Here is a 27,430-nt window from a genome sequence, read left to right as displayed (position 1 = left end):
AGGCGCGATAAGTTTACAAGGATCATTTCTAAATTTCCGGGCATGGTTAACAATATTTCCGTAAAAATGAGGATGTTCTATCCCGTTTGAAATAAGTTTTCTACAGGTACAACCAAACTTCAAAACCAATTCTTTTTATCTATGGAAAAATTTCGTAAAGGTTTTAAGTAATTTATGGTAACGATATCCCTGGTTTAATAATTTACCAGTAATGCATAGATTGCGTTCGTTAAAATCAAAAACGTTACAACAGACACGGGCATAGCGAACGAGCTGTAAATATAAACACCGTAAGATGGTGCCAAAGGAACATCACCATCTAAAAATGAAAAATTAACAATAGGGAACGAAAAATCGTCCCTTTTGTCATATTTTTAGCTCACCTGGCCCAAAGGGCCAAGTGAGCTTTTCTCATCACTTTGCGTCCGGCGTCCGTCGTCCGTCGTCCGGCGTTAGCTTTTACAAAAATCTTCTCCTCTGAAACTACTGGGCCAAATCAAACCAAACTTGGCCACAATCATCATTGGGGTATCTAGTTTAAAAAATGTGTGGCGTGACCCGGTCAACCAACCAAGATGGCCGCCACGGCTAAAAATAGAACATAGGGGTAAAATGCAGTTTTTGGCTTATAACTCAAAAACCAAAGCATTTAGAGCAAATCTGAAATGGGGTAAAAATGTTTATCAGGTCAAGATCTATCTGCCCTGAAACTTTCAGATGAATCGGTCAATCGGTTGTTGGGTTGCTGCCCCTGAATTGGTAATTTTGAGGAAATTTTGCTGTTTTTGGTTATTATCTTGAATATTATTATAGATAGAGATAAACTGTAAACAGTAATAATGTTCAGCAAAGTAAGATCTACAAATAAGTCAACGTGACCAAAATGGTCAGTTGACCTGTTTAGGAGTTATTGCCCTTTATGGTAAATTTTTAACCATTTTTCGTTAATTAAAGTAATCTTTTACAAAAATCTTCTCCTCTGAAACTACTGGGCAAAATTAATCCAAACTTGGCCACAATCATCTTTGGGGTATCTAGTTTAAAAAATGTGTGGCGTGACCCGGTCAACCAACCAAGATGGCCGTCACGGCTAAAAATAGAACATAGGGGTAAAATGCAGTTTTTGGCTTATAACTCAAAAACCAAAGCATTTAGAGCAAATCTGACATGGGGTAAAAATGTTTATCAGGTCAAGATCTATCTGCCCTGAAATTTTCAGATGAATCGGTCAATCGGTTGTTGGGTTGCTGCCCCTGAATTGGTAATTTTGAGGAAATTTTGCTGTTTTTGGTTATTATCTTGAATATTATTATAGATAGAGATAAACTGTAAACAGCAATAATGTTCAGCAAAGTAAGATCTACAAATAAGTCAACATGACCAAAATGGTCAGTTGACCCCTTTAGGAGTAATGGCCTTTATAGTCAATTTTTAACCATTTTTCGTAAATTAAAGTAATCTTTTACAAAAATCTTCTCTGAAACTACTGGGCCAAATTAATCCAAACTTGGCCACAATCATCTTTAAGGTATCTAGTTTAAAAAATGTGTGGAGTGACCTGGTCAACAAACCAAGATGGCCGCCACCGCTAAAAATAGAACATAGGGGTAAAATGCAGTTTTTGGCTTATAACTCAAAAACCAAAGCATTTAGAGCAAATCTGACATGGGGTAAAAATGTTTATCAGGTCAAGATCTATCTGCCCTGAAATTTTCAGATGAATCGGTCAATCGGTTGTTGGGTTGCTGCCCCTGAATTGGTAATTTTGAGGACATTTTGCTGTTTTTGGTTATTATCTTGAATATTATAATCTTTTACAAAAATCTCCACTGAAACTACTAGGCCACAATCATCTTTGGGGTATCTAGTTTGAAAAATGTGTCCGATGACCTGGCCATTCAACCAAGATGGCAGCCACGGCTAAAAATAGAACATAGGGGTAAAATGCAGTTTTTGGCTTATAACTATGAAACCAAAGCATTTGGAGCAAATCTGACAAGAAGTTAAATTGTTAATCAAGTCAATATCTATCTGCCCTGAATTTTTCAGATGAATTGGACAACTGGTTGTTGGGTTGCTGCCCTCCAATTGGTAATTTTTAAAGAAATTTTGCCGTTTTTGGTTATCTTGAATACTATTATAGATAGCGATAAACTGTAAACAGCAATAATGTTCAGCAAAGTAAGATCTACAAATAAGTCAACATGACCTAAATGGTCAATTGACCCCTTAAGGAGTTATTGTCCTTTATAGTCAATTTTTAACAATTTTCATTAATTTGGTAAATTTATGTAAATTTTTACCAAATATATAATTCTCTGTTACTAATGGGCAAAGTTTATTATAGATATAATTGTAAGAAGCAAAATCATTCAGTAAAGTAAGAACTTCAAACACATCACCATCACCAAAATACAATTTTGTCATGAATCCATTTGTGTCCTTTGTTTAATATGCACATAGACCAAGGTGAGCGACACAGGCTCTTTAGAGCCTCTAGTTTAGTACATGCTGTGTTGATTAAGATAACGTTATTGAGATGATAGAGCCTAATTCATTCAAGTGAACTGACCAAGATTTTGGTTTTTTTTTAAATGCTAAATTATTGATTACACAATAATTGCATAACACAAATATTGCATTCATATAAAAGTTTAATCTTTGATCTACCTATATACCTCTTTTATTAATTTATATGCAGTCTTGAGAAAGTAACAGTATTTTAAAGGCTAGAGATTGGAAGTGAAAAAAATCTTTGTATTGTGCTACATTAACAGGAGAAGAAAAAATGTAAACGAACAGTTCCATCAACTGTTTCGCAATAAGAATATAGTATATTGAAGTATTGAGGTCGAAACTAGTGATTTATAAATTAATTGGATAGCCCTAGGAAAGAATTCGTTATAGTCTGTATTTATAAATTCACGAACTAGGCATTAACAATTTACGAACCTCATTGGCAATACAACGTAATCTTGAGATCAACATGATCAATATTTTGTTTCAGTAATATTTTTTTGCAGGATGCAGATCTTTTTCATGTTTGATGTTGGTGCAGTTTTGTTATTCAACTTTTATAAATCACACAAAAAGAAATGATGACACCTTAAGTTTTGATTGATTTTTATGATTAATGTTTACTCATGCCGACACAAAATGACTTCCACAATGAAGAAATTAAAACCTGAAGATCTTCTGCAGTTAAATAAGTCGGCTTTCAACATAAATATTCCATGAAAACAAGTTTTTTTTTTATGAAGTTGTTGAATAGTTTCTCAACATCTGTTCGAAAAGAGTTTCGCTCGAGCAGCTGTAAAGAGTAATATGTTTTACCGAGATATAGATCCACGCGTAGCCAAACATCAGATATATCAAAGACTGAATATTAAGCTAGATACATATATCACTGCTGGACTCCACAAGCATTATAGGACTACAACGATGTTGAAATTATCACCGGTGAGATTGTACATAGATTTCTGTTATTCATAAAATTAATGTGAAAATCGGACGGAGCGCCTAAAAGAAGAGAAGATGGCTGATGGTTTGATCTGACTGACAGGACAGATTTTATTGTATTCAGGTTGGAAATTTTCTATGCACAAACTAGCGCCGTAGGCTAGTGCAATGTGCAATTAAGCGGCGGAGGCCGAATCAAAGTACAAGAAAGTTCCTAGTCGTCAGTAATCATCATACATATTATTGTTGTCTTTAAATTTTGAGCTTTAAGAATGGAATTTGGAACATTCAAATACTTCAAACCCTACGGAAATTAATACATTTTCTTCAAAATACACTTAGCGTGTATTGATAAAGATATTCAAGAACCGGCTAGAATACGAAAGACAGTTGAAATGCACTTATAAAGCTATGAGAATATAGTTATGGAATAATCCCCAGTGAGGAAAGAACAATAAAACCAATTCTGTTGTAGATTAAGTTAAAGTGTTAGTTCATGTAGTTTTCTAACACTGTTGTCTTTTTTAATACATATTGAGAAATAGTAACCAAGTGTGAATAATGTAGCACTTGCTAAGATATTGAGGACCGTTCCTTTGTTTAAGCGTAGACTTGCAGCTTAGCATTTTGAAGCCCCGATTCTCGTATTACATTAATTGTGGATCACGACACCGTGATACTTCTTTCGTATGTCTATCCGAATTTTAGCGATATTAAAGGTAAAATTTCCTAGAAAGATTGTTTATTTTGGATTACGAAAAAATGATAGCCAAGTTTGTCTGGAGTTAATATATTAGCTTGCTCAGATTACATTCTTGATTTCCCCTTTATTTCATTTATCACTCCTTTGGACCAAAATACAGTTTGCTTATCAAATATGTTGTCTTAAACGTCATTGACTTTATCACTGCTTACAAAATCATTATTTGGTGTGGTTAATAATTTTGCCTTACAAATTTAGATACTTGTATTACAAAAATTCATATGGGGACAGTGCTTAAGTCCTGGGAGACTTTTTTAAAATTTGCAGGATTCCATTTTCTTTCAAAGACTTGCAAGACAAAACCAAGAAGCTCGTAGAAAATGGATCATAGTCTTAATAGAATTATTTTTTTGTTTGTTTTTCGTTCATTTTTTTTTTTTACATAAATAAGGCCGTTAGTTTTTTTTCGTTTGAATTGTTTTACATTGTCTTATCGGGGCCTTTTATAGCGGACAATGCGGTATGGGCTTTGGTCATTGTTGAAAGCCGAACGGTGACCTATAGTTGTTAGTGTCTGTATCATTTTGGTCTTTTGTGAATAGTTGTCTCATTGGCAATCATACCACATCTTCTTTTTTACATGTTTACATACTATATATATTAGGTACAAGTATATCGATGATGTTCTTTCTAAAAAAGAAAATCCAAACTTTTCTGAATGGGTTCCATTAAAAGTTTATCGTTATGTAATAACCGTTTCGCAGATGAAATTGATATGTTTCTATGTCGTAGCTACAATCCACTTACCTTTTCGATCACCACGAATGTGAACTACAGATTAAGATTATTTAGCGGATTTGTAATAACATTAGCACCACGACTGGTGCCACATGTAGAGCAGGATCTGCTTACCTTTCCGGAGCACAGGAGATCACCCCAAGTTTTTGGTAGAGTTCGTATTGCGTAGTCTTAAGTTTTCTATGTTGTGTCTTGTGTTCTATTATTTGTCTTTTTATTTTTAGCAATGGCGTTGTCAGTTTATTTTCGATCTATGAGTTTGACAGTCCCTCTGGTATCTTTTACCACTCTTTTTTGACATTCTATCCGTATCAGATTCTATGACAAACGAGACTGTTTCAATTTAGAACAAATATACGTTGACATACCAACTTAGTAAACCTTACGGAACTCGAACGAAATTCTATGTATCCTTTATCTGTCTATTTTATCAAGAAAGTGTATTTACCGTTTTTGTAAACGGCGTCTTTATCAATTTACTATAAATTTGAGAATGGAAACGTGAATGTGTCGGAGAGCAGAAAACAACCTAAGGTTACCAATCGTACTTCAACACAGCGATAGTGAAAATAACCGCATACTGAGACGGACAATTTTAACATTTCAAACTAAAATCGAGGGAAACCTAAAAAAGGAACAACAGGAACACTAATATGTTATCAAAGGTACCAGGATTATAATTTAGTACACCAGACGCGCGTTTCGTCTACATAAGACTCACCAGTGACGCTTATATACAAACAAGTACAAAGTTGAAGAGCATTAGGATCCAAAATTCCAAAAAGTTGTGCCAAATAATGCTAAGATAATCTATGCCTGGGATAAGAAAATCCTTAGTTTTTCCAAAAATTCAAAGTTTTGTAAACAGGAAATTTATAAAAATGACCACATTATTGATATTCATGTCAACACCGAAGTCATGACTACTGGACTGGTGATAACCTCGGAGACGAAACGTCCACGAGCAGTGGCATCGACCCGGTGGTGTAAATATAGTTATCAAAGGTACCAGGATTATAATTTAGTACGCCAGACGCGCGTTTCGTCTACATAAGATTCATCAGTGATGCTCATATCAAAATATTTATAGAGCCAAACAAGTACAAAGTTGAAGAGCATTAGGATAAAAATTAAAACAAACGCCAACATTCAAAGAAAGGAACTATGTGATGACAACTGCCATATTTCTATAAAATATACAAAGTCAAAGTCAAATATTTACCAGACAGTCTACGAAAGATACGCAAACAACATTTTAATCGAATCATAGACCAGACGTGTGAAGAGAAAAACTGTTTTTTGCATTGAAATTGTTAATACATTACTTAGATGACGATCTTCAGTACTAATGATAGTCATTTATCATGTCGAGAAAAACAACTCGTAAAATGTTATTAACATATATTTACAACATATATTCCAGAAACATCTACATAAGAAAACGTATAGAAGTTTACAATATGTAAAATTAAATATTCCCGATACCGCAATGCCTTTGGTAATGATGAAAAGCCTATATACACTTACATTTATGCTATAAAATGTCATAACACCTCAATTAATACATTTGGAATTTTCTCAACTTTCACGTGTGTATCTGGAAGTAATTAACATTTTGTTACGATCCAAAATTGAAATGCACATTATATTTACAGGTCTCACATTGTTATCATATAGTCAATGTGCAGCTTGCAAACAATCTGTTTCGATCTTTATTGGCATCATTAAAATATGCAACGTAATATTTGTAGTATTTTCACTTCTGTAATGATCTTCAATTAAGATCACAAGTGCATCGGTATGTACTCTTAATTATGAAGCTTCTTGCGATTGTTAAAAGGGTTCCGTTTTAATAACATACATGTAGCTACGTAGCAATTGTCATTTTGTGATGGTCTCGACTTTCATGGAAATTATTTCGTATTAATGAAGTCTCCTGTACTGACAACTTTTTCTTTTTGTTGAATATCTGAAAAGAAAATATTTAAATGTATATTTGTCAATAAAACATTAAAATTATAATAAACACTCAGTTACCATCCTTTATAAACAAGGATTATGAATGATAAACATTTTAATTGAAATTAAAATTGTTTAAACATCAGAAAAGAAAAGGTAGACTTTTTTAAAAGAAAATTGTATAGTTTACCGAGATGACTATAAAAAATTTAGCAACACGAACCCCATATAAAAGGATGAACTCACCCTTTTCGAAAAGGGTATCCAATATTCGTAATATCAACACAATATCAATACTGGGTATTAAAATGCTCCTCCAAGTAGTTTCATAACATAGGCATAATTACGTATAGAATATATGTTATACAATTTGAAGACTCGTGCATTTAGGGGCCAATCAACAGTTGTTATAGAAAACAGAACCTAATATTCATTGAAATGAAAGGTATCTATCATTTAAAAACACGAGTGGATCGCATTAGCCTGACAACTAAGAATGAGGTGAATTTGGTCGAAATGATGCCATATTTTGTAGATACATGATTGTCTAATTGATTTTTTATCATAGGTAACTCATAATTTGTAATTAGGGAATTATTTTATCACAAGTTTACATTTCTGTGCAGTGACAATTATTTTAAAACGTCTTTTTTCTTCGACTATAATGGTGTTGAATTTTTCAGTGCCTTGACCTATGATTTGTTTTCCTTGTCCCTTGATCAATTTAAATTTGTACTATTATATATGTTTATTTGTCATCCAATGCAACGGCAGGTCTCTGTAGATTAATTTATGAGAGAAAAAAACATATATTAACACGATCGAAGAAATCTCCATCAGTTGTTTTCGAAGAATAATGGAATCAAGTTACCACATAGACAAAAAATTGTCTGAAACCGTTTAGTTTTTCGTAATGGTGTCGATAATTTTCCTGCAGAAGTACATTATATGAATTATAAAGTTTAAATTATGACGCATTATGATGTTATATATCAGAGAGTGCATGTAGCACTGATTTGTTTGGGGGAAAACAAAAGAACTTAAATAAGTCAATTTATCATGTGTTTAAACTTAATAATAAGGCCATAAAGAGACGATGTAATAGTCGAGACGTTTATGTCAACCATTTAAATATATTAAGTGAATGTATTTCTGTATAAATCTTAGTGCAAAAAAGTTGGAAGCGGAATATGATTCAGTTTTTCTCTGTTTGGAGAGTATGAAATATCAATGACAGGTGGCATGTGTGGAGCAATATCTGCCTTATGATATTATCTTTTTAATTTTTAATTGCAATGCCAAATTAGAGTTTTGACCCCACTGAAAATAGAAACTGATAGTGCGAGTGGGGAATCCGTGTACTATGGGCACATTCTTGTTCAATTTTTTATCAATTAACTCCTAATTAGTCCCAGGCTTAGATTGCCTTAGCCGTATTTGGCAAAACTTTTTGGAATTTTGGATCTTCATTGCTCTTCAACTTTGTACTAGTTTGGCATTATAAATATTTTGATATGAGCGTCACTGATTAGTCTACGTAGACGAAACGCGCGTCTGGCGTACTAAATTATAATCCTGGTACGATAACTAATGTTTAAACAAGTAATCTCTAAAGTAACAAATCAGTGAATTGTGTCAATTAGTTTGCTAAAATATACACTATAGATAGGTATATCAGAAGTAAAAAGAAAAAAATGACTTAACGGCATACACTCGTCATATATACATGATATATATTTTGAGTCTATAATACACCGTGAGGTTTCAATATGTTTCAAGAATAAGGGAAATGTTTCTCACAATACACAAGACTTCAAGCAGGAGACGTTTATACAAATTGGTATTATAACAACAGTTTAATTGCATGCCTTGTTTTTCTACAATATGAACCTTCAAAATGACAATCCATCATACTTTTGAGGTTGCTGTTAAAGTTGTGCTTCTGAACGAGTCTATTCTTGCAATTGCCGTCCATCTTGGTTTCTTATAACATCCACACATTGATTTAATTCCTGCAAATATATTAGAAGCAATGTTTATCGATACAACTTAATTAAAACTTTTGTTTAGATTAAGAACTTCTCTGAAACAACATAAAACTATGTTTAAATGACATTTGTTTGTTTATTGTACAATAACTACGTCATTTAATATTATCTGGAATCTAATCTCTATTTTGGTAGTTATGTTTAAACTCTCTTTATGTTACATTGAGTCAAAAAGCGTCCCATGGCGCAGCCGTCATGTTAAGTGAACTTGACATAGAGAGATGAACTATGACAATCTACAATGTATTGTTTTATCGTTTAAAATACTTCTAAGTAGCTTCAATGAATAAGCGTTCATAGGAGTAAACATTCAAAAGTATTTAAATGTTGGGGATCACCGATTTGTTTTCCTTTTCTTTACAATAAAATTTTGATTTAAATTTAGAAAATGCAACAGATCGACAATTCAAAAGGAAAATGTTAAAAAACAATGATAACTAAACTTTATAATTTTCAAGCTTTTCTAAATTTTCGAGAATAAATAACAGAAATAAACCAACGGCAATCATTGTACATGTACTACAAATAGATTATGTTTGTCTTCTTTGACTTATGCGTTCTGATTCATCTTTACCGATATTTAGTATTATGTACATAACAATAACTTTTAATCTAAATTTAAAAAAACATGGCTCTAAAAGAAGACCATTTTCAAGGAGATTTTATAGTAGATAACTAGTTTTAATTGTACTTATATTTTAGTTAAACTGTTTCAGTAAATGACTAATAACAATTGATATTGATAATTACAAATGTTCAAACATACAAATTTCAGTCAAAGGCGACTTTCACAAATGATATGAACGATGTTATAGTATGATTAAAAATATATTTTAGTAAATAAACTCATCATAGATACAAGGATTAAATTTTGTATTTACGCCAGATGCAAGTTTCGTCAACAACAGACTCATCAGTGACGCTCGAGTTAAAAAAAAAGTTAAAAAGGCCAAGTAAAGTACGAAGTTGAAGAGCATTGAGGACCAAAATTCCTAAAAGTTTTGCCATATACAGCTAAGGTAATCTATTCCTGAGGTAGAAAAGCCTCAGTGTTTCAAAAAAACGTTTTGTAAATATTTATATATATATATGGTGTAGCACAATTCAATAAAAAAAGTTTTCTATGTCCGTAAATATTTCAGTAGAACTGTCCTTGCATATTTCAGCAGTATAACATAATGATTTACAAGGTGTATATTCTTGGTATGCATATGCAAAGTGTCGAATTGTAAGAAAAAAACAATTGTAAACCATTTAAAATCAGAAATCAAAAATGAAATAAATGACTATTAAAAATATTTATTGAAGTGTAAAATAGAAAAAAAAATGACGAATGTAGCAAACTTTTTCAACAAAAAAAATAGGACCTTCACTTGAAGCAAATTTTTTCTTGTTGTTTAATGTATTTTCTATCAGGAATATATTTACTTAACTTCGTATAAGTGACCATGTTCTTGAAATAGAAAATGGTCGTTACATTAAAATTCCCAGAGAAAAAGACTCAATTGCAAGGTACACGAAAATATCACTTAAAAAACTATATAATGATATACAATTAGATGATGACAATCTCATTCATTTCTCTGATGAACCAAACATTATTTTTAGTCCAGTCAATCTAGCATAAATTTTGCCCTTACTTGAAAGCAATTGCAACAGAAGATTTTAAAGCTTTAATCATTAGCATTATACCCCAAATATACACAGAAAAAAGTCCCATGAAATATTACTTGAGAAAGACTAAAATAATCACCATTCAAAATTCCTATGGAGATTTGTATTGAAAAGGGAGATAACTCTTGCAAAAAAGGTAGACATATCATTAACAATTGATAAAAAATTATAATTTTTAGCGCTTCTGTTCATCGGAATGTATTGATTCTTGATTTTGAGCGGTCTTTGGAGTATAACGAACAACTCTAAATGTGTTTTCATATCTTTTATTAAGCTATAAACTTGATTTCGTAATTCATTAGTTGACAATTTATTTAATTTTTCAGCATGTCAAGGTAAAGATTCTCACATCTGATAAAAATAATTTAGCATGTATTCTTCTTTTTGTGGTTTAAAGTTTTTTTACACAAGTTAGATGCTGAAAAAATATAAAATACAGGTGTATACAATACCAAATTTTTACATTATTTTTTTCAAAATGGTCACAAAGCCACAAATTTGCAATTTCTTTAACGAAAAATGCACAAAAAAAATAAACTATCCATAACACTTCGGTTTTGTACATTTCATGAGCAGGAGATTATATAATTAAGTCAAATACAAACTTATAACCATCAAACTATCATATTTAACATAAATTTCAAGAAAATCAACAACAAAAAAAGACTCATTTTGCAGAGTTATCTCCCCTTTCAATGTTAATGTCCATAGGAAATTAAAAATGCTGATTTTTAGGTTTACTCAAGTAAGATTTTATGGAACTTTTTTCTGTGTATATTAAGGGCTTAATGCTATAGATTAGAACTAAAATATGTTCTGTTGCAATTAGTTTGAGGTTAAATCTTAGTTTGACTGGACTATTTATATAAAAAAAAAATGCTTCCTTTAGACATGTTAGAATTATTTGCTTCTGTTTTAAAAGGTCAACTAAGGACAGAGGTCTCATTGTAAGATGGCTATTACATATTTTAATATTGTAAATTTATGACTTATGATTTTTATGTTGTTGGTATTTTTATATACGTTTTATTTATTTTGATATTTATTATTTGATGAAATTTGTATTACAATGTTTAATGACAATAAAATTGAATTGATAACAAGAAGATAGTACTGCAGATGTTAAATATTAAATAACAAAAATAAAAACTACTGACAATGTATGAAAGAGTGGACATCTTCTTTTACATTCCAGGTCATTGCCCGACATATAAATTTTACAATTTTTTTGTCAACTAACATAATTGTATGCCCATAAATATTTCAATAAACCAGTGTCTACATGGCATTTTGCATGAACATACGGATTTTTTGTGTTATTAAAATTTGCTGTTACAAAATATTAGAAATTATTTTAAATTAAGGAATGTATCTCCCTCATGCAAAGCTCTGATTCCTTTCACGGATTTGGCTATACTTTTTGGACCTTTTGAATTATAGCTGTTCATCTTTTATATAAGCTTTGGATTTCAAATATTTTGACCACGAGCATCACTGAAGAGACATGTATTGTCGAAATGCGCATCTGGTGCAAGAAAATTGGTACCGTTAATGTTATTACTACCACTGGGTCGATGCCTCTGCTGGTGGACTATTAGTCCCCGAGGGTATCACCAGCCCAGTAGCCAGTACTTCGGTACTGGCATAAAAATACGGATTTTTTGTGTTATTAAAATTTGCTGTTACAAAATATTAGAAATTATTTTAAATTAAGGAATGTATCTCCCTCATGCAAAGCTCTGATTCCTTTCACGGATTTGGCTATACTTTTTGGACCTTTTGAATTATAGCTCTTCATCTTTTATATAAGCTTTGGATTTCAAATAATTTGACCACGAGCATCACTGAAGAGACATGTATTGTCGAAATGCGCATCTGGTGCAAGAAAATTGGTACCGTTAATGTTATTACTACCACTGGGTCGATGCCTCTGCTGGTGGACTATTAGTCCCCGAGGGTATCACCAGCCCAGTAGCCAGTACTTCGGTACTGGCATGAAAATACGGATTTTTTGTGTTATTAAAATTTGCTGTTACAAAATATTAGAAATTATTTTAAATTAAGGAATGTATCTCCCTCATGCATAGCTCTGATTCCTTTCACGGATTTGGCTATACTTTTTGGACCTTTTGAATTATAGCTCTTCGTCTTTTATATAAGCTTTGGATTTCAAATATTTTGACCACGAACATCACTGAAGAGACATGTATTGTCGAAATGCGCATCTGGTGCAAGAAAATTGGTACCGTTAATGTTATTGAACCACTATAAGGATATCAATAATAAGAACAAAACACATAAATTGGCGACACATAAATTACCAATAACATTAAAATAGCCAATGTCCCAAATGATTTCCATTCATTGTTAAAATTGTTGAAGTTGTCTGTTTCCCTTTCCCTCTTCTTAATGTGGGCAGTCCTTTACAAAGGAACCTTGAAAATAGGGCTGATTCGCTGGATTTCTGTAGTATCTGCAGTGCTCTCTCTAGCACACTGACTGGCCTTTGGCAACTTAGGTAAAAAAAATTCTGGGACAGGTCTTTCTTGTCTTCCAGGCTATCAGCTCTAAATTGTTTCTTATCTTCTTTTATTATTTCATTGACTATCCTTCCTTCTGGCAATGTGCTATCTGAAATTTATATTATATCGTCGATCTTGTTGTCTTCCTTCATGTTAATATCCAACTTAATTTCTTCCTCATCTTCGATTTCATCCACGGCCTCTATATCCGACATGCAATCAATTGTATTTTCCACTTGTACGGTATAATTTTATTTCCACTGCCTAACCGACATGTTGAGGGGAGCTTCGACTTCACCTCAGTCATTACTAGGCTTCCTTTTTTTCCTGAATCACAGGGCTAGGTGGGTGATGTTCAGTTGTTACATTTTGCCTTTTAAAAACAATTCTATTGATTCTGCCACATATTATTGGGCCGCTTTCGATTTTCAATCAATAATCAATAAAATGCCAAAGAACGAACTTCAATTCATCGTATTATGAAAACGTAAATGTATGACTTGGATGGAAGGTTTTCACATTGACACTCATACCACATCTTCTTATATCTATGTTTAGGGTACTATAGATAAGTTTATCAATCATCAACTTAAACTACCGGTTAACCGGTTAATGGGTCGAACGATTATCCGAGTAACCGGTTAGGCAAAAGTGAACGATTTGACAACACTAGTTTAAACTAAACTTAACAGGCTATCTTCCATTGGACGAATTGACTATTTCAGGTGAACACTGTGATGTCCTTGTGACATTTTTATTGTGATCAGGATTTATCTTTCAATTGCCGCTGCTATTGACCAGGTCATCTTCGAACCGGGTATGAGTGTTGGCAGGGGTAGATGTTGTGGCGATGATGGTCAGGTCCGTAATGTAACATTTTCTTGGGGTTGGTGATTCCGTCCTCTCGGTTGTACTTCTCATTCTTCATGAGCTGTCATCTCCTTGATCAGTCATTCTTTAAATCAATCAGGCGCTAGTTTTGTCACAACTTTCAATTAAAATGTTCTAAACAGAACAGCATGAAACTATGAAGCATTAAAAAGATAGTAACACGGCACATTAGAGAGAATATCAAGATTTCAAGATAAACATATTGATCGGATAAAAACCACCAATTATATGCTACCGTCATTACATTAACTAATTGTTTTGAGGTAATTAACTAATTATAAAAAAAGAAACTTGAAAATAACATTTAATATTATTGGTTATTCGATTCAGACGATTTAATTACTGTTTGCTTGTAACAAGATTAAAAACTTATCGTTTCATTAGTGACAAAGTTAATATTCGTATTAAAGATGCGATACAAATCAAAAACATAAGGTCGGTTTTGATATTGTAAGCTAAGCTCAAGGTAAATTGCGACCATTGTACTCCTCTGCTATTTTAATTTACTTAATTAAAAAAAGGAGGTATCGTGAATTAAATTAAAGGAGTAACTAGAATTAAACATCATTCGACAATACGAAAGCAACCGAACGACAAATAAATCGGCAGACATCTGGTGGCTAACATATTGTCAGTATCAATAAAAAAAAAAGTTCATAAAAATGCACTTTACTTTAATAATGTCGAACTATTCACATATTCTATTTTTATGTCCGATTTGGTCGATCGAAACTACAAACAGTATTGTTCGAGTCAAATAGCGTTTTGTGTTTACAGTGATTAAGATTATATCACAATGTTGTACCCTTTTACTTGACTTTTTTTCCTGTTGTGTATTTTTGTTTTGTTCACACATCACAAATGTGAACGGTTTAGAAAGCTTTAAAACCAAGTTTAATTCACAATTTTAGCTAACCTGGCCCAATGAGCTTTACTCATCACTTGGCGTCCGTCGTCCGTTAACTTTTACAAAAATCTTCTCCACTGAAACTACATGGCCAATTTTTTCGAAACTTGGCCACAATCATCACTAGTGTATCTAATTTTAAAAATGTGTCCCATGACCCCACCTGCCAACCAAGATGGCCGACTTGGCTAAAAATAGAACACGGGGGTCAAATGCAGTTTTTGACTTATATTTCTGATACCAAAGCATTTAGAGCAAATCTGACAGAAATAAAACTGTTCATCATGTCAAAATTTGTTTGCCCTGGAATTTTCAGATAAATCAGACAACCCGTTATTGGGTTGATGCCCCTGGGTTAGATTTTAAGGAAATTTTGCAGTTTTTGGTTATTATCTTGAATATTATTATATATAGAGATAAAATGTAAACAACAATAACGTTCAACAAAGAAATATCTACAAATAAGTCAACATAACCAAAATTGTCAGTTGGCCCCTTTGGGAATTATTGCCCTTTATAGTAAATTTTTAACATTTGTTCGTAATTTTTTGTAATCTATTTCAAACTTCTCCTCTGGAACTACTGAGACAAATTTCACCAAAATTGGCAACAATCATCATTAGGGTATCTAGCCCGCTAACCAAGAGGGCAAACATGTCTAAAAATAGTACAGGGGGGAAATGCAGTTTTTGGCTCATATCTCTGAAACCATAGCTTTTAACGCAAATCTAACGGGGTTGAATTGTTCATAAGGTCTAGATCTATCTGCTCTGACATTTTGAGACAAATCAGGCAAACTGGATTGCTTCCCCGGTATTTGTAATTTTAAGAAAATTTTGCAGTTTTTGGTTATTATCTTCAACATTTTTATAGATAGAGATATACTGTAAACAACAATAATGTACAGCAAAGTAAGATCTAATAATAAGTCAACATGACTAAATTAACCCCTTAAGGAGTTATTGACCTTTATCTGTTTATAGTCAATTTGTATAAATAACGTGTTTTATTTTCAAATTTTTTACAAAATATTTCCCTCTATTTGGCCAAGTTCATTATAAGTAGAGATAACTGTAAGCAGCAAAAATGTTCAGTAAAATAAGATCTGCAAAACATCACCTTCACCAAAACACAATTGTGTCCTTTGTTAAATATGCACATATACCAAGACGAGCGAAACAGGCTCTTTAGAGCCTTTAGTTTAAAACAAGAAAATGCCTGTACCAATTAAGGAATATCACGGTTGTTATCCATTCGTAAGATGTGATTGAGCTTTCGATTTTGCCATTTGATAAGGAATTTTCCTTTTTGAATTTTCCGTCTGAGTTCAATATCTTTGTGAATTTTTTTTCTCATATTGTCGGACAAAACAGTATTTTTCACTGATTATGTACTTTGCCAACTAAACCTTTTGAAAATTGAAGGAATCATCAGGTGATTCAGTGAGCCTTTGAGTTTACAAAAACAAATGGGATGAAGGCTTTTCTCCCATTTAATGGTGTTCGTATTATCTGTCACTTATTTAACATTTGCATACAGCAGCGGCAAAAATATAAACAACATGTCAATTGTAATTTCAGTTTTAAATCGGTGATTATTCTTCCTAGTTGCATAACTATAAATATGTTTTTCCGACCGAATTGTCACTCAGTAGTAATCACCACATGAAAGTGATCCTCTTAAAATCACATACAATCATTTCCAAATTTGCATTATATCTGTTTACATAAGCATACTGGTTTTGTTTTATAGTTTCCTAAAAGCACTATAGATAAAATGTAATGCACTCTTACGGCAAAATCCATTCCTTACGTTATTTCTAATGGATAGACAAACATCTATTTAAAGCGTTTCTAGGTGAACGATTTTTAATATCGTCATTATTATATAATTCAGAAAATATTTAAGATTAAATTGCAGTTACAAATACATGAGCTCCATCCAAGCATCACTGCATTTGGATAGAACGAATTTCTAACTTGGAATTTGATGAGACTATCGTACAAGTGAGAGGTTTGGCGCTATAAAACCAGGTTCAATCCACCATTTTCTACATTTGAAAATGCCTGTACCAAGTCAGGAATATGACAGTTGTTGTCCATTCGATTCGTTTGATATGTTTTTTCATTTGAATTTGCCATGTGATTAGGGACTTTGCGATTGTATTTTCCTCGGAGTTCAGTATTTTTGTGATTTTAATTTTTTCAAATACAAACAAATATAACAAGTCGAAAAAATGATATGGTACAATCGATAGTATGCTAACTATGTTGAAAATTCTGTTGAGGTACAACCGAAAGGTGTTTACATTTTCAAAACTTAAATTAAATTCTATACACCCATGATACCTGTAGGCCCAGATAACAAGTGTTTTTTTCTTATAGAACGTTCCTTTAATGTACTGGTTTACTTGACAAATATTTTCGCCGACGTGAAAAAATGAAGATACGTCTCTTTTACTTTTTTTTAATTACGAAGATAAATATGTAATTTATTAACGATGCTTGGGTAAATATTTTGTACGCCGTACGTTCGTATACTCATCAGTGACCATAGAATCTAAAACGTTAAAACAGCCAAATTAACAAGATTAAAGACGAAGATTTGAATATTATTTTTCACGTGAATATTAAAAATCCTGAAAACTTATTTAAACGTAATAGTTCATATTGCCGTGTGTATTTTAATATTACTTTTTAATTACCCTTTATGCAAATTGGTGAAAGCTGGAATGCAAGGTAGGAATCAGTATATGTTTGCTTGTTTGTGTTAATATGTCTTTTGATTAAGGTAAGCCGTTTCAATCGTTTCTATGTTGTGATGTTACACTATTGTTTCATGAACGTGTGAAGCTTGGTAACTATCAAAACGTTTAAACATGCTGCATTTGTTTTCACCTGCACCTGATTTTTGTTAATGTGGTTCATAAGTGTTTCTCTTTTTAGCTCACCTGTCCCGAAGGGACAAGTGAGCTTATGCCATCACTTGGCATCCGTCGTCGTCCGTCGTCTGTCGTCGTAAACTATTTCAAGAATCTTCTCCTCTGAAACTACTAGGCCAAATACTTTCAAACTTTAACTGAATGTTCCTTAGGGTATCTTATTTATAAATTGTATCCGAAGTTTTGATCTATCAACAAACATGGTCGTCATTGCTAAAAATAGAACATAAGGGTCAAATGCAGTTTTTGGCTTATAATTTAAAAACCAAAGCATTTAGAGCAAGTCTGACGCGGTAATATTGTTTATCAGGTCAAGATCTATCTGCCCTGCAATTTTTAGATGAATCAGACAACCCGTTGTTGGGTTGCTGCCCCTGAATTGGTAATTGTAAGGAAATTTTGCTGTTTTTGGTTATTATCTTGAATATTATTATAGATAGAGATAAACTGTAAACAGCAATAATGTTCAGCAAAGTAAGATTTACAAATAAGTCAACATGACGGAAATTGTCAGTTGACCCCTTTAGGAGTTATAGCCCTTCATAGTCAATTTTTAACCATTTTTCGTAAATCTTAGTAATCTTTTACAAAAATCTTCTCCTCTGAAACTACTGGGCCAAATACTTCCAAACTTTAACTGAATGTTCCTTAGGGTATCTAGTTTGTAAATTGTATCCGAAGTTATGATCTTTCAACAAACATGGTCGCCATTGCTAAAAATAGAACATAGGGGTCAAATGCAGTTTTTGGCTTATAACTCAAAAACCAAAGCATTTAGAGCAAATCTGACGTTGGGTAATATTGTTTATCAGGTCAAGATCTATCTGCCCTGAAATTTTCAGATGAATCAGACAACCTGTTGTTGGGTTGCTGCCCCTGAATTGATAATTTTAAGGAAATTTTGCTGTTTTTGTTTATTATCTTGAATATAATTATAGATAGAAATAAACTGTAAACAGCAATAATGTTCAGCAAAGTAAGATCTTCAATTAAGTCAATTTGACCAAAATTTTCAATTGACCCCTTAAGGAGTTATTGCCCTTTAAAGACTTTTTTCACAATTTGTTCATCATGTTGACTTACTTTAAAAAAATCTTCTCCTTTGAAACTGCTGTATCAATTTCAGCCAAACTTAGGCTAAATGAGTTTCAGAGTATCTAGTATAAATTTTATATTTTATTTCCTTGTATGTCAAGAAACATAGCTCCTATGGCTAAAATAGAACATAGTAGAAAATGATTTTTTTTTTTTGGCTTTTGAAGAAAATAGGACGATCCAAAAAACATTTAAATAAATTGAAAAGCCAAAATAATCATTGATGAGAGATTTAACCAAAAGAATTAAGGTGAGCGATTCAGGCTCTTGAGAGCCTCTTGTTTTATATATAGATTATACTGTCTGTTTTCCTGTTTGAATGGTTGTTCACTAGTCACTTTGTCGTCCATTAAAAGCTGGCTGTTCGGTGTGAGCTAAGGCTCTGTGTTGAAGACCCTACTTTGACCTATAATGGTTTACTTTTACAAAGTGTGATCTGGATGAAGAGTTGTCTCATTGTCATTCATACCACATCTTCTTATATTTATGATAAATCGTAATGATCAATTCTTCAAAATATTGGTGACCATTTAACGATTACCTGAGATCACTGTTTCTTTCATATCCGAGGACTATGCAAATGAGGCATATCAAGATGTAAAAAGGGTGGAATAATAGACCGTAACAAGAAAAGCTTGCATATTGGGTAAATGTGTTACACGCGACCTTTTTACCCCATTATTTAATGTAGGGTATAACCCTATAAACACGAGGCATCATATTCCATATCCCCTTTCCAAACTGACGTGGATGCTTATTTATATAACCCCTACAACCAAACTGACTTCCTAGCAGAACTCCAGGTACACAATATTAATAAACAAAAGTCAACCACTTATTTTACACTTTACACCCTAAAGGTTGACTTGGAAATAGGGTCACTTGGTATTCTTCCGATCGCCGGTAAAACCCATGTCAAAGTTGGGCGTACATTTAGCTATGCGGGATGTACATGTTTGCAGCCACGTCTGGTCCGAATGGGGACGTTAAATTTGATGCCTCGTCTAAAGAGACGGTCAAGATCTATGACCGTTAATAACCCTTGCAACATCTTTTTGAGGGGTGCGTTGTTGGTCTGTTTCAAGGCAAAATTCATGTTCATATCCAATATACCCTCATTAGGCAGTCCAAATTTCACCAATCATCATCCCGGATGCCCTCTATTACAACACTTACCTATTGTATTTATTGTTTACTTCTTCTCGTCCTGAACATGCATGACATTTTTGCCACTGGACGTTAAGCAACCAACAAAATCCATGTTCATATCCAATATACCCTCATTAGGCAGTCCAAATTTCCCCGATCATCATCCCGGATGCCCTCTATAACAACACTTACCTATTCATGCTATTGTATTTATTGTTTACTTGTTCTCGTCCTGAACATGCATGAAATGTTTGCCACTGGACGTTAAGCAACCAACAATCAATCAATCTTATGTTACAAATGTTCAAACAACAGTTTTGCAGTTATGCATGTTCATTAAGTTCACATTTAGATAAACTTGATTTTGGGTTAGTAGAACATAATATTAATCAAAAAATGTGTAGAATAAACTTAAACTATGACTTTTAGATGCATGTTTTGGGGCTTTGTTTTTTATCAACGTGCACCAAATATCTTCATAATTCTCATTTGATTGATACGAGTTTGAATTTTGATTTCCTTATTCAAGGAGTGTTGCTACGTAGGCACTTCTTAATTACACCTGACTAAAGGCAACATCAGTATGCCGCTGTTCGAAGACTAAGACATTTACCCATAACCATATGGTTAAGCTTATTTAATAGATTCCAAATACTCCGCAATAACAGTTCAGCATATAGGACAATAGAGAATACTAATCATGAAATCTAAATAAACAATTGACATATCAGTAACAGATGTTGTTTTAATACTGCGTGCTTTATATATCCTATAAGTGTTACAATACAGAGATTGATAATACTTCTAACAGCGCAGAATTCCCTTGTCATATATAAATATATCGCTTTGATTCGATCATACTGATTACCTTTTATTACAATAGTGCATGTCAATAACGTTCGTATACAGCAGTTGAGTAAGTTCCTATGTTAGAATATGTTCTTGATGTTTAAACGTCATACTATATCAAGGCTCGGAGAAGGGGGGACATCAGCAGTAATAACATACTGAAGTATAAATAAAATTCATTACTTCGTCAGGTCTTTTTTGAAAATTTAAATATTATAAACATATCTTCTGATAGTAATAAATAAGAGGGCAAGTCTGCTTAATTCACTTCCTAAGAACAAACCATTAACAAATCGAATTGAGCTGCTTAAACAAAAAAGAACTAAACATATAGTGACCAAGACAAAAAACCCAAGCTATTTATCAATGGGATGCATTCCTTACGAAGACAAATTAATGATAAGATACAGTAACTGTTGAAAAAGTTACAGAAATGTTGCATCAGTGAAATGTTCCTAATGAAGTCATGGCATTGAAAACAATTTTCATAAGAAAGTAAACATTTTTCAAGGAAGAGATTTTAACCGGACACTTTGATAACAATATGTTTATGCCCCACCTACGATAGAAGAGGGGCATTATGTTTTCTGGTTTGTGCGTCCGTCCGTTCGTCTGTTAGTCCGTCTGTCCCGTTTCGGGTTATAGGTTTTGGTCAAGGTAGTTTTTGATGAAGTTGAAGTCCAAACAACTTGAAACTTTGTACACATGTGTCCTATGATATGATCTTTCTAATTTTAATGCCAAATAAGAGTTTTTACCCCATTTTCACGGTCCACTAAACATAGAAAATAATGGTGCCAGTGGGGCATCTGTGTGCTGGGGACACATTCTTGTTACATTTTGCAATGAATGACTATGCTAATACTTCCTTCGCTCAGAATTTGTAAAAAAATGTGGGGGATAAAAAAAAAGATTGATGACACGATCGTTCTTTTTGAAATGATATTAGTCAGATTTGTTATCGCAAAGAAAGAAAAATGAGAACCAATCGAAAATGTTCGTATAATCTATTTCAGAACATGATATAGTATATAAACGTCAAAAGGTTGCTTCCGTACGCCCTGGAAATGCAGAAAAAAAAATTACAAAACAACAATAGGATATGGAACTTACGATATTATTTTTCTCTTATAAATAAAATTAATAAAGTATCAAATCAGACAGTGGGTGATATAACTTAACAGCTGTGGTTCAACTATCGTGTTTTTTTTGTATTGTTAACATTGCGTCATGTTCTGTTTTTTTTCAGAATTAACCTCTCCTGATAAGAAATACAAGCGAAGGTAATTTCCTAAACTAGACAGATTTGTTTTAGTATATTCGACATATTTAACCCAAGTATATCTAGAAATTTTACAGTCCAAGGGCTGTCAAAAGGATAGCAAACCGATTTTTTCCTTCATTTATAAAATAAATGTCACTGTTAACTCAATCAAAGGCCATAATTAATGAACGACTAATTGTGAATATCCGAAAACCAATCTTAACTTCAATTGTGTGATGAGAAATAACTTTACCAAATTGGGAGTGATTGGGTTTATCGCACAGAAACGACATATACATAGCACTACTAATTCTCTTTCACTCAAGTAAATAACTCTAGAAAGGAAAAAATGAAAATTGTTTATATTGAATCCAACCCTCATTTCATCGTCTTGGAATTTGCAAATCACTGATAAAATATTTCTCCAAGTGATTAGTCCAGTCAAACTAAGATTTAACCTCAAACTAATTGCAACAGAAAATGTTTTAGTTCTAATCTATAGCTATATGCCCTTTGTATACACATAAAAAAGTCCCATAAAATCTAACTTGAGGAAAACTCAAAATCAGCATTTTTAATTTCCTATGGAAAGTAACATTGGAAGGGGAGATAACTCTTGCAAAAATGAGTCCTTTTTGGTCAGTTTTTTGTTGTTTTTCTTGAAATTTATGTAAAGTATGACACTTTGATGGGGTTATAAGTTTGTATTTGACTAAATTATATAATCTTCTGCTCATGAAATGTACAAAACCGATATGTTATGGGTAGTTTTATTTTTTTCGTGCAATTTTCATTCAAGAAATTGCAAATCTGAAGCTTTGTGACCATTTTGAAAAAATAATGTGACAATTTGGTATTGTTTATATCTGTATATTATATTTTTTCAGCAACTTACTCATCTAAAGAAACTTTAAACCACAAAAAGAAGAATACATGCTTAATTATTTTGATTAAATTTGAGATTCTTTACCTTGACATGTTAAAAAAATCAATAAATGGTCAACTAATGAATTACGAAATCTAGATTATAGCTTGATAAAAGATATGAAAATATCTTAAGAGTTGTGTGTTACAGTATAAAGACCGCTAAAATATCAAGAATCAATACATTCTGATGAATAGAAGCGGGAAAGTAATAATTTTGTATCAATTTTTATTGATATTTCTGCCTTTTTTGCAAGAGTTATCTCCCTTTTCAATGTAAATCTCCATAGGAATTTTAAATGGGGATTTTTTTAGTCTTCCTCAAGTTAGATTTTATGGGACTTTTTTCTGTGTATATTTGGGGTATAATGCTAAAGATTAAAAGTTAAAAATCTTCTGTTGCAAATACTTTCGGGTTATGGTCAAATTTATGCTAGATTGACTGGACTAGATTGTACTTATGCAACTCGGGCCGCCGGCCGGTCGTGCTTCACTTAATTTATATCCGTAAGAAAGCCCGCTTATATTTGCACACAGACGAGTGTTGTAACTAAAAAGATTGGGTATGAAGAAAATGCTTCTGTTGGGTAAAAATATACTTCAAACGTTGAGTTAAAATAAAAATAATATGTTCAAATTTACATGTTCATGAAACTCGCGAAAACGTCGTGACGATTGGTCTCATCAAACTTAAATAAATAATTGTAAAAAATTCGTTAATAAAAGAGGGGCGAAAGATACCAGAGGGTCAGTCAAACTCAGAAATTGAAAATAAACTGACAACGCCATAGATAAAATAATAAAAAGACAGACAAATAATAGGACACAAGACATAACATAGAAAACTAAAGACTAAGCAACACGAACCCCACCAAAAACCCCCAAAAATGTTTTCTTACAAGCGCTTAAATTTGTTCTCTGAACAGTTTTGATTTAAGCGCCACTTATGAAAATAAACTGACAACGCCATAGATATTTTTATCTTTGGCGTTGTCAGTTTATTTTCATAAGTGGCGCTTTGGTATCTTTCGTCCCTCTTTTGTGCGTCTTGTGTACGTGAAACGGCGCATTTCAAATTAGAATTTTGATTGAAAAACCAGTGTTAATGATAAAATAAAGCAACATTAATTGAATTATTGGCTTAATGAAATGCACCATTAATATCAGTGCAACGAGACTGTCAAGTAATACATATTTTAGTTTTTGAAAAAATAAAAATACCAACGTTAACCCGAGTTTATTTGTGGATCTGTTATGTTTGGAATTAACATGCAAAATTTCTACTTACTTATATATTGATAAAGCACTAGTTTAATTTATGTCTTTCTTTCGGAAATGAAAATCATATATTCAGAATTATTACTAATAAATTATGCCAATTATAAAAATCATTATATTTATTTAGAAGATACAACTAAGATTCTATAAAAACGGCGAAGGATTGGTTAAACAGATGATATAATGATAAAAAAAAACACCGGATTTATTTCAAGAGGATTTACTTGCATATGGTTTATGTTCCGTTTATATAAATGTAAGATTCATCCATTTTAAAAACTAAAGATAGATACTGGCTTGTCAAAGAAATGTTAGATAATTTCCCAAGAGAACGTCATTTGAGATTTGCATTAGAATGTTCTCTAGCTTAACATCATTATTTGTGAAATATTACCGCAACAGACTAATATATATAATTGTTATTCAACGAAAATAGTATCACGGCTTAAACAAATCTTCCGTTGATATCAGTGTGACGACACTCAGTGAAATGATTATAGTTTCAGGACACACAGTGAACTGATAATAGTTTCAGGACACTCAACATTTTAAACCTTAGACTGTTTTCTTTTTTCAGCAGCATAGATAAAGCGCTTCTTCATTTGATTTTGATTTTTATTTATTTGAACTAATGGACAATTTAAATAACTTCACTTACCTTTTCTAAAATTCTCATTAAAACCTGCATAAATAATCGGATTGATAGCACTGTTTGAGAAAGCCAATGTTCTGGCTAGGAAATAAAAAGTATCGTACCATTCACCCATCATCTGAAACGGAAAAACGAAATATAATAATGATAAATGTGAAAACCATGTGATATTTCTTATTACATAATCATAAGTTTAGGAATGATAATAGCCTCTAAAATGAGTTAGATCTGTAGGACTTTGTCAGTATAGGGAAGGGATACCCAGTATGTCACATAGTCCAACTACACTATTGGCGACTGGCTAGGCTAGGAGATTCTCCACCTTGGCAATAATACCAACGGTGGAGGTAGGCATTGCCTCTAAAATGGTCAATACGTTAGTTTTCTCATTTGAATTGTTTTATATTGTCTTATCGGGGACTATGCGGTATGGACTTTGCTCATTGTTGAAGGCCGTACGGTGACCTATAGTTGTTAATGTCTGTGTCATTTTGGTCTCTTGTGTACAGTTGTCTCATTAGCAATCATACCACATCTTCTTTTTTATATTAACACTTATGTCACTCGAGTTTGTCGGCATAGGGTGGTACTTTGGTATATTTCATTGTCAAAATTAAACATTGCCGGCTGGCCAAACTAGGATATTACCAACGTGAGCCATAGGAAGACATTTAACATTGACCACCTTCGACATTACGCCTTAAATAAAACCTCTTTTGCCTTAACAATTTCATCATACCATAGCTTACAGTTCAGTTGTTCTGCGTCTATCTTCTCTAGCCAAGGCTTACGATCCGCGTCCCTCCTCTCCAACTTTGACGGATTAAGATAAAATTTCGGAAACTTGAGATAGTGATTTCTCTTGGCAGCAGTTGTAACTGGCTCCAATCAAAAAGCATCTTTGAGATGATCACGTGTAGAAAGTTTAAATAAACAATATCCACGTGCTGGTTGTTCAATAAGTCTTTACCCCCGAAATATAGAACGATATCTGATGACAATTTTAACGTTATTAATTAACTTATTGAAGTTAATGGGTATGTATTTCGCGCAAATGTTGGAATTTTAACATATATTTTCAGTGCCAACTTTACGAAATGTACAAATTTAATCCTGATACCTATGATGAGTTTATTAGTAAAAAAGGATGAGGTCGGAATGGGCGTGACTTTTATCAACCGGTAGATGGCGCAGCATTGTCATCACGGGTGTAGAGGAGAGGATAGGATCGTCACCCTTAGCTATCAAAGATATTCTGCGTTAGGAAATAAATTACATTTTTCGATTTTACGCATAAAATATCTTTTCTGTAAATGAAGCATTAGCAACTGAACCTCATCTTCCGAATGTACCTCCCTCCAATACCATCTTACACTTTCATTTTAATGACAACATGATCTTTCAGACAGCTGTTATGTCGATCAACGCCAGAACTTGTATAGATGCTATGAACAATACTGTCGAGGTCAGCTATTTATAGTTATGTCTTCAATTCCAAATGATTAGTTTTCATTATGAATTTAAAATTCATCAACAACTTCTTTCAGGACCAATTGTCTCTCTATTGTGCTGTCAATGAAACCTTCGAAGCATTCATGTTCCACGAAAACTTTGAAATAAAAGCAGATAAATGCTCCGTACGAAGTGATGTCTGTCTGTGTTGGGTATAGTTATGTGATCATGACATCAAATAATTGCCATGTGTCTGTCATCTTCGTTGCTGTTTCTGAGATAACACGAACATGTAATAGATGTCCAAGATTGTCTACTACTGGATCCAATTATACATGATCTTGTCTATTGGACATACAACAACCAAATTATAGTGGCAGTTGTTGATATTCACTGGAGTTACAATACATGATTTATCAGCCACGTTTTCTCTTGCTTTCAGAGTGAAGAAATTTGTGTTTTCTGCATTGCATAACGATTTGCCAACAGGCAGTTAGGATTGGTAAATGTCATAGTAGAAATCAACTTGAATATTCAAATCCCTTTTGTATCTCAATTTGATTTAATAAATCGATGTCCCGCTTATTAAATATGTGTTTAAAACTATGTCATGTTCTTTTCAAATTGATCTGGGATTTCATTTACTTGATATTTTTTTTTTTAATGTAAGGTTGGTGACATCTTAAAATGTTATGCGTGATTCCGGTGGTTTTCTTGCTTCTTTGAAAGAGTAGTAAAAGTGTGTTTCGTTGAAGACTTTCACTTTGCCAAACTCTTTTACCATTGCATATGATTTACTGTTATAATCTTTTACCATTGCATATGATTTACTGTTATAATCTTTTACCATTGCATATGATTTACT

The 27,430-nt window shown here is 32.7% G+C and overlaps 1 protein-coding gene across 2 annotated transcripts in view; it reads right to left on the bottom strand.

Annotated features, from left to right (window-relative positions):
• Nucleotides 1-6,349: 6,349 nt before the first annotated feature.
• Nucleotides 6,350-27,430, bottom strand: part of LOC139488611 (QRFP-like peptide receptor) — a 67,865-nt gene continuing 46,784 nt past the window's right edge. Inside the window, exons 4-6 of one of the 2 annotated variants that reach the window (XM_071274338.1) lie at nucleotides 25,120-25,231; nucleotides 8,834-8,931; nucleotides 6,350-6,929 (exon numbers count right to left, since the gene is read on the bottom strand). In XM_071274338.1, the coding sequence (XP_071130439.1) occupies nucleotides 6,828-6,929; nucleotides 8,834-8,931; nucleotides 25,120-25,231 (312 nt within the window). In that variant the 3' untranslated portion in view covers nucleotides 6,350-6,827. Of the gene's footprint in view, nucleotides 6,930-8,809; nucleotides 8,932-25,119; nucleotides 25,232-27,430 lie in introns of both variants that reach the window. The other variant, XM_071274337.1, reaches the window with a different exon arrangement.

This window comes from Mytilus edulis, chromosome 9 (genome assembly GCF_963676685.1).
Source record: "Mytilus edulis chromosome 9, xbMytEdul2.2, whole genome shotgun sequence".
Taxonomy (NCBI): domain Eukaryota; kingdom Metazoa; phylum Mollusca; class Bivalvia; order Mytilida; family Mytilidae; genus Mytilus; species Mytilus edulis.
Note: the sequence above shows the minus strand (reverse complement) of the source record. Positions and strands in the feature narration are given on the sequence as shown.